Source organism: Mobula birostris, chromosome 8, assembly GCF_030028105.1.
Source record: "Mobula birostris isolate sMobBir1 chromosome 8, sMobBir1.hap1, whole genome shotgun sequence".
Classification (NCBI taxonomy): domain Eukaryota; kingdom Metazoa; phylum Chordata; class Chondrichthyes; order Myliobatiformes; family Myliobatidae; genus Mobula; species Mobula birostris.
This window is the reverse complement of record NC_092377.1, coordinates 93,021,741-93,035,664: the sequence shown is the minus strand read 5'-3', so window position 1 is coordinate 93,035,664 and position 13,924 is coordinate 93,021,741. Positions and strand designations below refer to the sequence as shown.

At 43.6% G+C, this 13,924-nt stretch overlaps 1 protein-coding gene across 1 annotated transcript in view; it reads right to left on the bottom strand.

The window, feature by feature from the left end:
* The window catches only part of LOC140201485 (glycogen phosphorylase, brain form), a 107,834-nt gene that overhangs the window by 69,137 nt on the left and 24,773 nt on the right, over positions 1-13,924 (bottom strand). Inside the window, exons 5-6 of the mRNA XM_072265673.1 lie at positions 5,069-5,200; positions 3,047-3,158 (exon numbers count right to left, since the gene is read on the bottom strand). Coding sequence (XP_072121774.1) covers positions 3,047-3,158; positions 5,069-5,200 — 244 coding nt within the window. The remainder of the gene's footprint in view (positions 1-3,046; positions 3,159-5,068; positions 5,201-13,924) is intronic.

Here is a 13,924-nt window from a genome sequence, read left to right as displayed (position 1 = left end):
CAAAGATTTTCATATACCTCCTTTTATCAAGACATTTTTCAGTCAAGTGGAGTTACAGCAATAAAATAAGCAACACATCAGCGAATTTCATACATCAGGTTCTCATTGAGGCCGGATAACCTCTTTCAATGAGATGAGACGCTAATACTGGCCAGGACACAGCACTGAATTCCCCTGCTTTACAACAGATGCTTCATAGGATCTGCTACAGCTAGAAGCAGCCAGATAGAGCTCAGGTAAATTACAGAACCTTTAGCTGTGAAGTAGAATACAAGCAATACATTGGCCCAAGACGTTGTACTGACTTTCTAACCTACCCTTCCCTCCCACATAGCCCTCAATTTTTCTATTATCCTTATGTCTATCTGAGACAAAGAATCAAAATTAGGCCATCTGCCCCATCAAGTCTACTCCACCATTTCATCATAGCTGATTTATTATCACTCTCAACCCCATTCTCCTGTCTTCTCCTCATAACCTTTGATGCCCTTACTAATCAAGAACCTATCAACCTCCGCTTTAAAGACAACCAATGACTTGGCTTCTATAGCCATCTGTGGCAATGAATTTCAAAGGTAAAGACTTGTGAAATTCATTGCCACTATCTAGAATGCTACCAGCTAAAGACATTTACACCTACTGGCTAAAGACATTCCTCTTCATCTCCGTTCTAAAGGAATATCCTTCTATTCTATTCTGGTATCTGTCCCCCACTTTTCCTTCGCTACATCGACGACTGCATTGGCGCTGCTTCCTGCACGCATGCTGAGCTCGTTGACTTCATTAACTTTGCCTCCAACTTTCACCCTGCCCTCAAGTTTACCTGGTCCATTTCCGACACCTTCCTCCCCTTTCTAGATCTTTCTGTCTCTATCTCTGGAGACAGCTTATCTACTGATGTCTACTATAAGCCTACTGACTCTCACAGCTATCTGGACTATTCCTCTTCTCACCCTGTCTCTTGCAAAAATGCCATTCCCTTCTCACAATTCCTCCGTCTCCACTGCATCTGCTCTCAAGATGAGGCTTTTCATTCTAGGACGAGGAAGATGTCTTCCTTTTTTTAGATAAAGGGACTTCCCTTCCTCCACCATCAACTCTGTTCTCAAACGCATTGCCCCCATTTCACGCACATCTGCTCTCACTCCATCCTCCCGCCACCCCACTAGGAATAGGGTTCCCCTGGCCCTCACCTACCACCCCACCAGCCTCCGGGTCCAACATATTATTCTCCGTAACTTCCGCCACCTCCAACAGGATCCCACCACTAAGCACATCTTTCCCTCCCCCCCCGCTTTCTGCAGGGATCGCTTCCTACACGACTCCCTTGTCCATTTGTCCCCCCCAACCCTCCCCACCGATCTCCCTCCTGGCACTTATCCGTGTAAGCAGAACAAATGCTACAGATGCCCTTACACTTCCTTACCACCATTCAGGGCCCCAGACAGTCCTTCCAGGTGAAGCGACACTTCACCTGTGAGTCAGCTGGGGTGATATACTGCGTCCGGTGCTCCCGATGTGGCCTTCTATATATTGGCAAGACCCGACACAGACTGGGAGATCGTTTTGCTGAACACCTACGCTCTGTCCGCCAGAGAAAGCAGGATCTCCCAGTGGCCACACATTTTAATTCCACATCCCATTCCCATTCTGATATGTCTATCCACGGCCTCCTCTACCATAAAGATGAAGCCACACTCAGGTTGGAGGAACAACACCTTATATTCTGTCTGGGTAGCCTCCAACCTGATGGCATGAACATTGACTTCTCAAACTTCCGCTAATGCTCCACCTCCCCCTCGTACCCCATCCGTTATTTATTTATATACAGACATTCTTTTTCTCTCTCTCCTTTTTCTCCCTCTGTCCCTCTCACTATACCCCTTGCCCATCCTCTGGGTTCCCCCCCCGCCCTTTTCTTTCTCCTTGGGCCTCCTGTCCCATGATCCTCTCATATCCCTTTTGCCAATCACCTGTCCAGCGCTTGGCTCCAGCCCTCCCCCTCCTGTCTTCTCCTATCATTTTGGATCTCCCCCTCCCACTTTCAAATCTCTTACTAGCTCTTCTTTCAGTTAGTCCTGACAAAGGGTCTCAGCCCGAAACATCGACTGTACCTCTTCCTAGAGATGCTGCCTGGCCTGCTGCGTTCACCAGCAACTTTGATGTGTGTTGCTTGAATTTCCAGCATCTGCAGAATTCCTCGTGTTACTGTCCTTCTATTCTGATGCTATTCCACTACTGGAAACATCCTCTGCACATCCAATCTATCCAGTCCTTTCAATATTTGATAGTCTCAATGAGATCTTCTTCATTATTCTAAACTCCAGCAACTACAGGCCCAGAGCCATCAAACGATCCTCATATGTTATCCCTTTCATTCCTAGGATCATTCTTGTGAACCTCCTCTGGACCCTCTCCAATGCCAGCACATGCTTTCTTAGATAAGGGGCCCAAAACAGTTTTAAACAACCCTGATGTTTTGTACCTACCACCACCCTTGACAGGGATTTCCACACACTCACCACGCCGTCTTAAAAAACTCTACCTCTGACATCACCCCATATTTTCCACCAATCATCGTGAAATTATCCTGCTTCATATTAGCTATTGCTGCCCTCAATACTGCTGATGAAGACTAAGCTTAGATTTGTGTGCTCGTGAGAAATTAGCTTCTGACTTTTGCTGTTCATCTCCAATAACCATTGTCTGTTGCCTCTGCTAATAATTCACTGCGTCCCTTATCACAGCTCGATATTTTTGCTTTTGTAGGTCAATTCTCTGCAAAATGACTTATCTTCTACATCACCAACCCAAACTTCAAATTTTCTTACAATAACTTCAAAGAGATTTGACTTTCTCTTTCTAAATCTTTTTGCTGCCTGCTCATGCTTTGCCTTGCTAGGCACAAAGACACCCTTTCAAACAAGGTCCAGTGAATAAACGATACTGTCACTCTGTAGACTACAAATAATACAGATACAATACCCAAAGAGTGATGCTACAAATGAGATTTTCACAACTGCAGAGAAGCTTCCTAGCAACTTACAGTCTTTCAGGTTGAAATCATTGGGAGCCTTAGCAGACCACAGCCTCATGGTGTTGACAGTATTGTTCTTGAATCCCGGCACTGGAGTGTCGTAGGGCATAGCCAAAATAACCTGCACCCGTGAATACAATGCAGTTATTTGCCAAGTTAAGCACGTCAAAAGTACACTTGCCATGCCAATGATTTAAAATTACACACATCTTTTCCATTCCCAGTCTTTGAGTCATTCATGATAATCTATTACAGGTTGACCTTCACTAATCCAGCACCACTGGGACCTGAGGAGTGCCGGATTAGTGAAAATACCGGTTTACAGAAGGATCACATTAAGCATAATCAGTGCCGGATTATCAAAGGAACCAGATTACAGGTAGTCGGATTAGTGAAGGTCAACCCATATTATTTTACTTGGTAACTTAATGACAGTAATAGCACCTCTCCTCCCGCCCACCCCCAAATCTGAACCAGCAGTTCATTAGATCCTGGCTGAAATTTCACTTTAACTATTCATATGCCTTTGCAACAGATTTCTTTATTCCTTTACCCAACAAAAACAGCACCAACTGAGTGCAAGGATCTAATCTTATGAAGGACAGAGTCCAGGAGGGACAGAGTCCCAAATGAATGTGTGAGGCAGGGGGAAACAGAGTCCCATATAAATGTGGGGGGGTGGGGAAGAGTCCTAAAAAGGTGTCAGGCGTGGGGGGGGGGGGGACAGAGTCCCAATACGAATGTGTGTGTGTGTGTGGGGGGGGGGGTGGGAGGGGACAGAGTCCCATACGAATGTGTGTGTGCGGGGACAGACTCCCATATGAATGTGTGTGTGTGTGTGTGTGTGGAGACAGAGTCCCATACGAATGCGTGTGTTTGTGTGTGTGTGGGGGGGGGGGGGAGGGAACAGAGTCCCATACGAATGTGTGTGGGCAGGGGGGGGGGAACAGAGTCCCATACGAATGTGTCCGTGGGGGTGGACAGTCCCATACGAATGTGTCTGTGGGGGTGGACAGTCCCATACGAATGTGTCTGTGGGGGTGGACAGAGTCCCATACGAATGTGTGTGTGTGTGTGTGTGTGTGGGGGGGGGGGGGGGGGGAGAGGAGGAACAGAGTCCCATAACTCTACTACTTATTGCATAAAGAATGTTTCCCAATTCCACCTTTTAATGCCTGGATTTGCTCCCTTTTCACCCACCACAGGAAATAACCTTTCCTGCAGCTACCCTACGAAATCCTTTTAAAACACATTGATCACCTTTCGGCCTTTGAACCTGGCAGAGTACTTGATATGTCTGTAACTAGCTCTTGAAATTTACCGGAACGGCCTCAGTTCTGGCAAATCACCTCTCCGAAGGCAATATATCCCTTGCAGAGGTGCAACTTTCAGAAATGAATTCTGTGATCCAGCTGGGTCTCTCTACAGCTGCACTGTTGACATTCAGTTCTCTTGAGATAGCAACCAATGTTCCGCTCAAATCTCTCAGGAGCGGCCTCTGTACAGCATTGATTTGCCTGTGTTCTCCTGGTTCATTTGTACTTCCTGAAGCATAGATCAACAGATATCCCCAACATTATCCTGTCTACTCTAATGATCTACCTTCCTCCTCCTACCAAAAACAATCCTAAACTGAGCACAGCAGTTGTAGAAGCTGCCATTTTGAAAGGGCAGTGGACTCAGATTTTAAAGGATCATTCAAGAGGCAGTCGGCGTTATCTGAAATGTCAAACATTGGAGAGCTACAGGGAACAGGCGTGTGAGTGGAAAGAATGAACAGCTCTTCAAGACAGGTAACATTGGCACGGTAAGCTGAATGGCTTCCCTATCCTGTGTAATTGCACGAGCAGTTCTTTTTTTTAAAAACCAGCCATAACTTCACACCTAGAATCCTCCCATCAGTTAAAACTGCGAAGGGTTAAGAAGTGAAGCAGATAATTTCCCTTCTATTTTCTAAGACAGCACAGCCAGCTTTACAGCTATCTACGACTCTCAGCTGGTTCTACACCAGGAGCGTTGTGCAGCACATACCTGAGTATCAAGCCACCTAGCACCATCAGGGCTATGTTCCACCCGTCCATAGAAGTGAACAGGGAGCATGTATTCCGGACGAGCCTTTTCCCAAGGGTTGCCATAGCGCAGCCAATCATCAGCTTCTTCCACCTGTAAATGAACAAAAATTAAAAGTTTTTTTTTAAAAATATGAATACAAAGTAACTGCACCAATGAGAAAAATCTGACCATTATGGCCAATTGCCCATCAAGGTTAAAATGGAAGACAGAAGGTTCAAGTGTCCCCATGAACTAGAAGGAATTGTATACCCATTAGCATCTTGATGCTACTCTATATTTTAGGATTCATTGACTACATACAGGGGCAGAAAGGAGACTGTCTAGATTCAGACCTGTGCAATTGCTGCTTTGAACATCATCAGCCATTTTAATAGCCCTGAGTGATCACTACACTACTGTTGAGTAGTAAGGCACTGGTAAGACCACACTTGGAGTTTTGGACCCCTTGTATAAGAAAGGATATGCAAACATTGGTGAGGGTCCAGAGGAGGTTCACGAGAATGATCCCAGGAATGAAAAGGTTAAAATATGAGGGGTGTTTGATGGCTCTGGGCCTGTGCTCACTGGAGTTCAGAAGAATGAGGGTGGATCTCATTGAAAGCTATTGAATACTGAAAGGCCTAAACAGAGTGGATGTGGAGAGGATATTTTATAGCTGGAGAATCTAGAACCAGAAGGCACAGCCTTTGGAATAGGAGGACGTTCCTTTAGAATTGAAATGAGGGGGAATTTCTTTAGCCAGAGGGTGATGAATCCGTGCAATTCATTGCCACAGGTGACTGTGGAAGCCACAGTACTGGGTATATTGAAAGCTGAGGTTGATGGGTTCTTGATTATTTAACGGTGTCAAAGATTGCAGGGAGAAAGCAGGAGAACAGGGTCGAGGGGGACAATAAATCAGCATGATGGAATGGCGAAGCAGACTCAATGGGCCGAATGTCCTAGCTTTGCTATTTCTTATGGTCTTATCACTGAGTCCTGAGTAATACTTAACCCCTCTGACCACAAATAGTATACACCAAGATGTTGTGGAAGGTTGCCTGAGGTGATGCATTTTGAGAAGTTAGATAGGGGTAGGATGTATACAATAAATAGCACTGGATTAATGGAACTGGACCTCAACCGATGTCCTGGTATTACCCGACTTGTAGAATCTTGAGGTGTGCAAATTGTGTTGCTACAGAGCCACAGGAATAAAATCTAAAAATACACTATTCATTGTAATGGACAGTAAAGATATTCAGTGCTCATGGAAAACATGATAGGAATGCAAGGAAAACAATAAGTGTGGTGTTCAGGTGCAACCTCAATCCAGAATCCACTCTTGAATTCTGCATAATGCCTTTGATTCATTAAATCCGTGCTGACCAAAGGATACAGGAAAGATGAAGAAAAATACTTTCACCTCACATTCTCTGTAAAACTCATTCCTTTCACCTCAACTATGCCCTGTTGCTTTTGACACACTGCCATGAAGGAAAAAAAAACACTAATATCCTAACCTGTGCCTCTCTTAATTTCATGCACTTCACCAGGACAGCCCTCAGTCCCCTTTGCTCTTGAGGAAATAAACTCAGCCCATTAATCTCTCCCCATAACTAAAATCCTGGTGAGGCTTTCCAGACCCTCTCCAAGCACATCCTTCCGATTGTGCAGTGACCAGAATTGCATATAGTATTCCATGTGTAGGCTAGCCAGCACTCTATAAAGTTGTAACACAATAACCCAACTCTGAAATTTCACACCACAACCAATGAAGGCAAGTGAGTTACTGTACAGGCCATATTTGTCACTCTATCATCTGCGAGGCTGCTTTCAAGGAACTATGGACTTGAACCCTAAGACCCCCTTCTTCATTAATATTCCTTAGTTCCTGACTGTTTATTGTATTTACCCTAGCCCTATTTAATCTCTCGTAAAGCATCAATTCAACAACCTTCCCGGGGGGACATGATAGGCAGGTGAGAAGAGTTAACAGGCTTGAGTGGGGAATAGAAGGAGAGAGGAGAGGGATGGAAAAATTCTAGAAATCAATATTCATGCCATCAGGTTGGAGGCTAAACAGATGGAATATCAGCTGTTGCTCCTCCACTGAGGATGGCCTCATCGTGGCACAAGAGTTAGGTAAATGGATTGGTCAATCAGGTGCCGTAGCAGGCATTCAAAGAGTTCTTTTGGCATATGCAGAAAATATATAATGGGAAAGAAAAGAATTCAAATGGGAGGACTGACCATCAGAGGTTACCTAAAAAGTTAAAGAATATCAAACTTAAAAGTAAGTGCACATGAACGTACAAATATGATTCCAGGTTTGAATGGCTTGTCATATGAAGAGCATTTGACAGCTCTGGGCCTGTATACGCTGGAATTCAGAAGAATGAGGGCTGACCTGATTGAAACCTATCAAACGGTGAAAGGCCTTGGTACAGTGGACGTGGAGAAGATCTTTCCTATGGTGCAAGAATCTAAGATCAGAGGACACAGCCTCAGAATTGAGGGGCGTTCTTTTTGGAATGGAGATGAGGAGGAATTTCTTTAGCCAGGGAGTGGTGAATCTGTGGGATTCGTTGCCACAGGCAGCTGTGGAGGCCAAGTCTTTATGTATATTTAAGGTAGATGTTGAAGAGGTTGATAGATGCTTGATTGGTCAGGGCATGAAGGGATACAGGGAGAAGGCAGGAGATTGGGGCTGAGAGGAAAGATGGATCAGCCATGATGAAATGTCAGAGCAGTCTCAATGGGCTGAATGGTGTAATTCTGCTCCTGTGTCTTAATGCCTTGTGAAAGACAAAACAGATGTTTACAGAGAATATAAAACATAGCAAAGGAAAAGACTTGAATACAAGACGCCACTAGCTAGAAATGTAAAAACAGATAAGAGTTTCTATAAATAAAAAAAAAAATCGGATTACTATGGAACCCAGAGAAGGATAACTAGAAAAGATCAGGAAGAGAAATATTCCCAAATAGGGTTACAAATTTTCCAAGAGTTAAACAACAACCTCCTTAAAACGGTTTTCTAAGCAGTCAAGGGCAAAATTCATAGGGGATGATCCCACATCCTCATTTTCTTCAAGCACTTTCCAGTATGTTTCAATAATAATTTGAAAAGAGCAGGGGCCACACGATCCCTCAAGCCTGGTCTGGGAGTCAGATCATGCCTGATATGATCCTAGCCTCAATTCCACTCTCCTGTCCACTTCCCAAAACCATCAATTCCCTTAAAGTATAAAACTGTTGGCCTTGAACACATTAATGATTTCCCCTTCACTGCTTTTTGTCAGCATACTGTTCTAAAGTGTGCATAGTACTCTTAATGTAGTAGTATCGCTTGTTTTGTTGTAGTAAGATTCCCTACTTTTAAGCCCATTCCCTTCGGAATACAATACATAGGAAAAAGGAGAGCGAGGGAGTGTTGGACTGCGTGAGGGATCTGGGTGGGCATGCAATAATACAATTTATCATTATCCAGGGATACATTTCATCTGGAGTCGGTAATCCTATTCCAAAAAAAAATCAATAGCTGCTGAGGTGAAGCTGAGTAGGAAGCATTGGGAAAGAAAATGGCTGTTCAGTGCTGTGGAGAAGATGAAGAATATTAAAAACAGCGTGGGAAGCAGAGGGCATGATAGAGAAGAAAATAGAGCAACTCTAAGACAGTAAACACACGACATTCTGCAGATGCTGGTAATTTGAGAGTGTTGCTAAGATAAACATCTGCGAGGAAGAGCAGAAGCCACACTAGCATAAAGCAACCTCAAGGAAGTAACTGCAACCAATTGAAGTGTAAATGGAAGAATCTTACTGCTCATTGGCAGTAAATACCTTCTAAAATTATATAATAAGGAGCTTTGCTTAACAAAAGGACGTTTGAAAAAAAAATTTGGCTGGCAGGAGCATTCATGCCGAGAATGGGGACAAGATACTGGTGGCAAAAGTGAATTGATTACTACTGTTGTTCTGCAAGTCAACAGCTTTAAGCAATAGTGGCTTATCAGGGTCCAGAGGAACTTAATGCAGCTCACCTTGTAGAACTTATCTCATGAAACTCCTCATAATCTGCTCAAAAATGAAACACACACACATACTCCTTCTGGTTCCCCTTGTCACACACCAGCTTGACTTGGAGATATATTCCCATTTCTTCATTGCCTCTAGTTATAAATATGAAATTCGCTTCTTGACAATACTGCCTTCAATACCATTACCAGAGATTCGAGGAAATGTCTTCCCACCATCTTTTCAAGGGCAATAAATGTTGGCCCTGCTGGTGATATACACATTTGTTAAAATGAATTTTAAGGGCATCAATTAAACAGATACAGTATATTTAGTATCACTATGCACAACATGCATTCTTAGAGTCATGGAATACTACAGCACAGAAACAGGACCTTCAGCCCATCTACTGTGTGCCATACTGGCCTAGTTCCATTGACCTGCACCTGGACCTCCATACCCTTCCCATCCACGTAACTATCCAAATTACTTTTAAATGTTGAAATCAAGCTCACATCCATGACTTCCACCTGAAGCTTGTTCCAAACACTCACCACCCTCTGAGTGAAGAAGTTCCTATTAAGTATTTCACATTTCACCCTTAACCTATGACCTCTAGTTCTGGTCTCACCCAACCTTAGTGGATAAAGCCTGTTTGAATTTACCCTCATCTATAACCCACATAATGTTGTATAGCTCTATCAAATCTCCCCTCTTTCTCCTACACTCCAGGGAATAAAGTCCGAGCCTATTCAGTCTTTCTCTATAACTCAGGTCCTCAAGTCCTGGCAACATCCTTGTCAATTTTCTCTGCTCTCTGGGAATCCTATTGCTGTCAGTTGGGTGACCAGAACTGCACCCAGTACTCCCAATTAGGGCTCACCGGTCTTTGTAGCACTCGTTCCCTGCTGCCCGGATTCTCGCAGGTACATGGAGAAAGAAACTACAAAGTGTGGGCCATTGCAGAGGGCTGGCAGCTGCTGCTCAACATCCCGATCAATCACTCTGAACCTACATCACTACTGACATGGAGCTTATTATCACGGAGAATGGGTAGAGCTGCACAGCCAGAGGAAGAGGAGATCACAGCACTGAGGGAGAACATGGACCTTGAAGGAGACTAGTGTTGAAATTGCGAGGGCCCTGGCAGAAATATTTAAAATGTCGCTGTCTACAGGTGAAGTGCCGGAGGATTGGAGAGTGGCTCATGTTGTTCCGTTGTTTAAAAAAGGATTGAAAAGTAATCCGGGAAATTATAGACTGGTGAGATTAACGTCAGTAGTAGGTTAAGTTATTGGAGGGAGTACTAAGAGACAGAATCTACAAGCATTGGATAGACAGGGGCTTATTAGGGAGAGTCAACATGGCTTTGTGCGTGGTAGGTCATGTTTGACCAATCTGTTGGAGTTTTTCGAGGAGGTTACCAGGAAAGTGGATGAAGGGAAGGCAGTGGATATTGTCTACATGGACTTCAGTAAGGCCTTTGACAAGGTCCCGCATGGGAGGTTAGTTAGGAAAATTCAGTCGCTAGGTATACATGGAGAGGTGGTAAATTGGATTAGACATTGGCTCGATGGAAGAAGCCAGAGAGTGGTGGTAGAGAATTGCTTCTCTGAGTGGAGGCCTGTGGCTAGTGGTGTGCCACAGGGATCAGTGCTGGGTCCATTGTTATTTGTCATCTATATCAATGATCTGGATGATAATGTGGTAAATTGGATCAGCAAGTTTGCTGATGACACAAAGATTGGAGGTGTAGTAGACAGTGAGGAAGGTTTTCAGAGCCTGCAGAGGGACTTGGACCAGCTGGAAAAATGGGCTGAAAAATGGCAGATGGAGTTTAATACTGACAAGTGTGAGGTATTGCATGTTGGAAGGACAAACCAACGTAGAACATACAGGGTTAATGGTAAGGCACTGAGGAGTGCAGTGGAACAGAGGGATCTGGGAATACAGATACAAAATTCCCTAAAAGTGTCGTCACAGGTAGATAGGGTCGTAAAGAGAGCTTTTGGTACATTGGCCTTTATTAATCGAAGTATTGAGTATAAGAGCTGGAATGTTATGATGAGGTTGTATAAGGCATTGGTGAAGCCGAATCTGGAGTAGTGTGTTCAGTTTTGGTCACCAAATTACAGGAAGGATATAAATAAGGTTGAAAGAGTGCAGAGAAGGTTTACAAGGATGTTGCCAGGACTTGAGAAACTCAGTTACAGAGAAAGGTTGAATAGGTTAGGACTTTATTCCCTGGAGCGTAGAAGAATGAGGGGAGATTTGATAGAGGTATATAGATTTATGATGGGTATAGATAGAGTGAATGCAAGCAGGCTTTTTCCACTGAGGCAAGGGGAGAAAAAAACCAGAGGACATGGGTTAAGGGGGAGGGGGGAAAAGTTTAAAGGGAACATTAGGGGGTGGCTTCTTCACAGAGAGAGTGGTGGGAGTATGGAATGAGCTGCCAGACGAGGTGGTAAATGCGGGTTCTTTTTTAACATTTAAGAATAAATTGGACAGATACATGGATGGGAGGTGTATGGAGGGATATGGTCCGTGTGCAGGTCAATGGGACTAGGCAGAAAATGGTTCAGCACAGCCAAGAAGGGCCAAAGGGCCTGTTTCTGTGCTGTAGTTTCTATGGTTCTATGGCATCACCCCGGCTCATTAAACAGCAAACCTCCATCTACACCTCCACCATCACCCCTATTAACGCCGAATCCATTAGCATACTCATCCCTGGGAAGACATTCGAACCGGTTCTATAGGGTGTGTCAGGAAAAACAATTAACTGGAGATGCAGCCGTGAGGGCAGAGTAAAGTTGTTGTGCTCAGCTGAGACAGTTGCTGTCTGTGCTATATTGATCAATACTGCAGACTCACACAGATCCCAGTTTGCCACACTAGCTGGAGTTGCAGTAGATCAATGTGAATGTTCACCCTTGACCGAGCCGAACAGTGATTCAAGAACATCAGCTACAAAATGCTCATGTTTTAAAATGAGGGAAAGGTTAAAGGCAATTAGTTCATGAGGCAAGTTGATCTGAGAGAAAGAGTGGTGGTGCCTAGAACACCCTGCCAGGTGAAGTGGTGGAAGTAGATAAAACAGCAACATTAGACAGGCAGGGAATGAAAGGATATAGACTAGAGCACATGCTGTTTCAATTAGCCAAGGCATGAATATTTCTGGAAAAAAGTAAATAAAAGGAAGATTTCACAGAAGAATTATTTACTTGAGGGAAGTTGGTGAGTTTGGGGAACTCAGAATCAGGTTTATTATCACTGGCATGTGACGTGAAACTGACAAGGTGGTGAAGCCAAGGCTGCGATCATTTCAGCCACCATGTTACTCACTGGCAGAACAACTTCAAGGACCCAAATGCTCAAATCCTGTTTATTATTAATTGTGTCCAATGTTGGCCAGCGAGGGCAGTGTGCGTGTGTATGTGCACACCCATGCGAAGGGCCTCTTTCTGCAGTTTTTAATTTGAGATAATGAGGTAGAAAAAAGCCAATGGAGAACAAAGCAGTTTTCGTTTGAGATAATTGGGTAAAAAAAATGCAGATGGAGAACAAGACAAATTAGTGACACAGACAAGTGTGCTGAACTAGTTGCAATCAAATGAAACAAATTAGAAAGCACTTTGCGAAAAGCCAACAAACTGACCGACTTGCCCTGTGTTTTAAGGTTGGAACTTCTTGCTCTTTACAACTAGCCCTTTAAGACTCCTGGCTACAGAGAGGGTTATCAGGGTCCTCCTCCCAGCCTCCATGCAACAAGCTTTGTTATAAATGGAAATGCAGAAGAGTGCCAAGAGAGGACAATGTCAGTCAAAGCTGCTAAACAGCTTGCCAACATTTGTTGTCAAAACTAGCAATTGGCTAACAGGCATCTCAATGAGGAAGAATAATGAAAAACAACATTCTGGGAATGAATTTGGAGCAAGAAAAAGAGAGACAAAAGAAAAAAGAAGTCAGAAACTTTGTGAGGGGAAAAAGGATCAAAAATTAAATGCTGCTTAATTGTTTAATTTTGTCTTCTGCACTCAACCTATCAAGCTTTAAGAATAATTTAAAGCCTTAGATTTGAATGCAGCCCTTTCTGATGATCACAAAACAAAGCATTTATTGTATACACAAATGTGAAAGAACAAAACGTGAATAGAAATGGGCCATTAGTAAAATAAGGACAGTCTCTGGATAATTGCAGAATATATTCAATGCTCAAAAGAAATAACAAGGGCAGCAGAGGAAAGTAAATTCAACAGACTTGAGCACGTTTGAATGTCAAAAGACAGGAGAACATGACTAATAACAAAAGCATTTGTGCCAATTACATTGCAAGTTTTAGCCCAGCTCTGGAGGCACAAAGAACATTCCAGCTGACAGATCCAGAGCATTAATAAATTTAATATTTGTTGGTGAGTTCACCTGCCAAGCTCTATTCCACAAAATTTAATTTAAAGCTTATCCAGGCAAAGACAATGTGGCGAGAGGAATCAAAGGTGCACAAGAGATTACCTCAGAAATAAAGCCCCCACCCCCACCCAAGAACATGCTGATTGATCTAACCCAGGATAAAGAAGATTCCAGTTACATACTCAATTCCACATAGAAATGCAGCATGGAGCAAGAACAGTTTCTACCCCACTGCTGTAAGACTATTAAATGTCTACTAGCAATGCACTCTCTCTGTAGCTGAAACACTTTACTCTGCACTCTGTAATTGTGTTACCTTGTATCACCTCAATGCACTGTGTACTGATTTGATCTGCGTGAACAGTATGCAAGATAAGCTGTTCATTGTATCTCAGTCCATGTAAC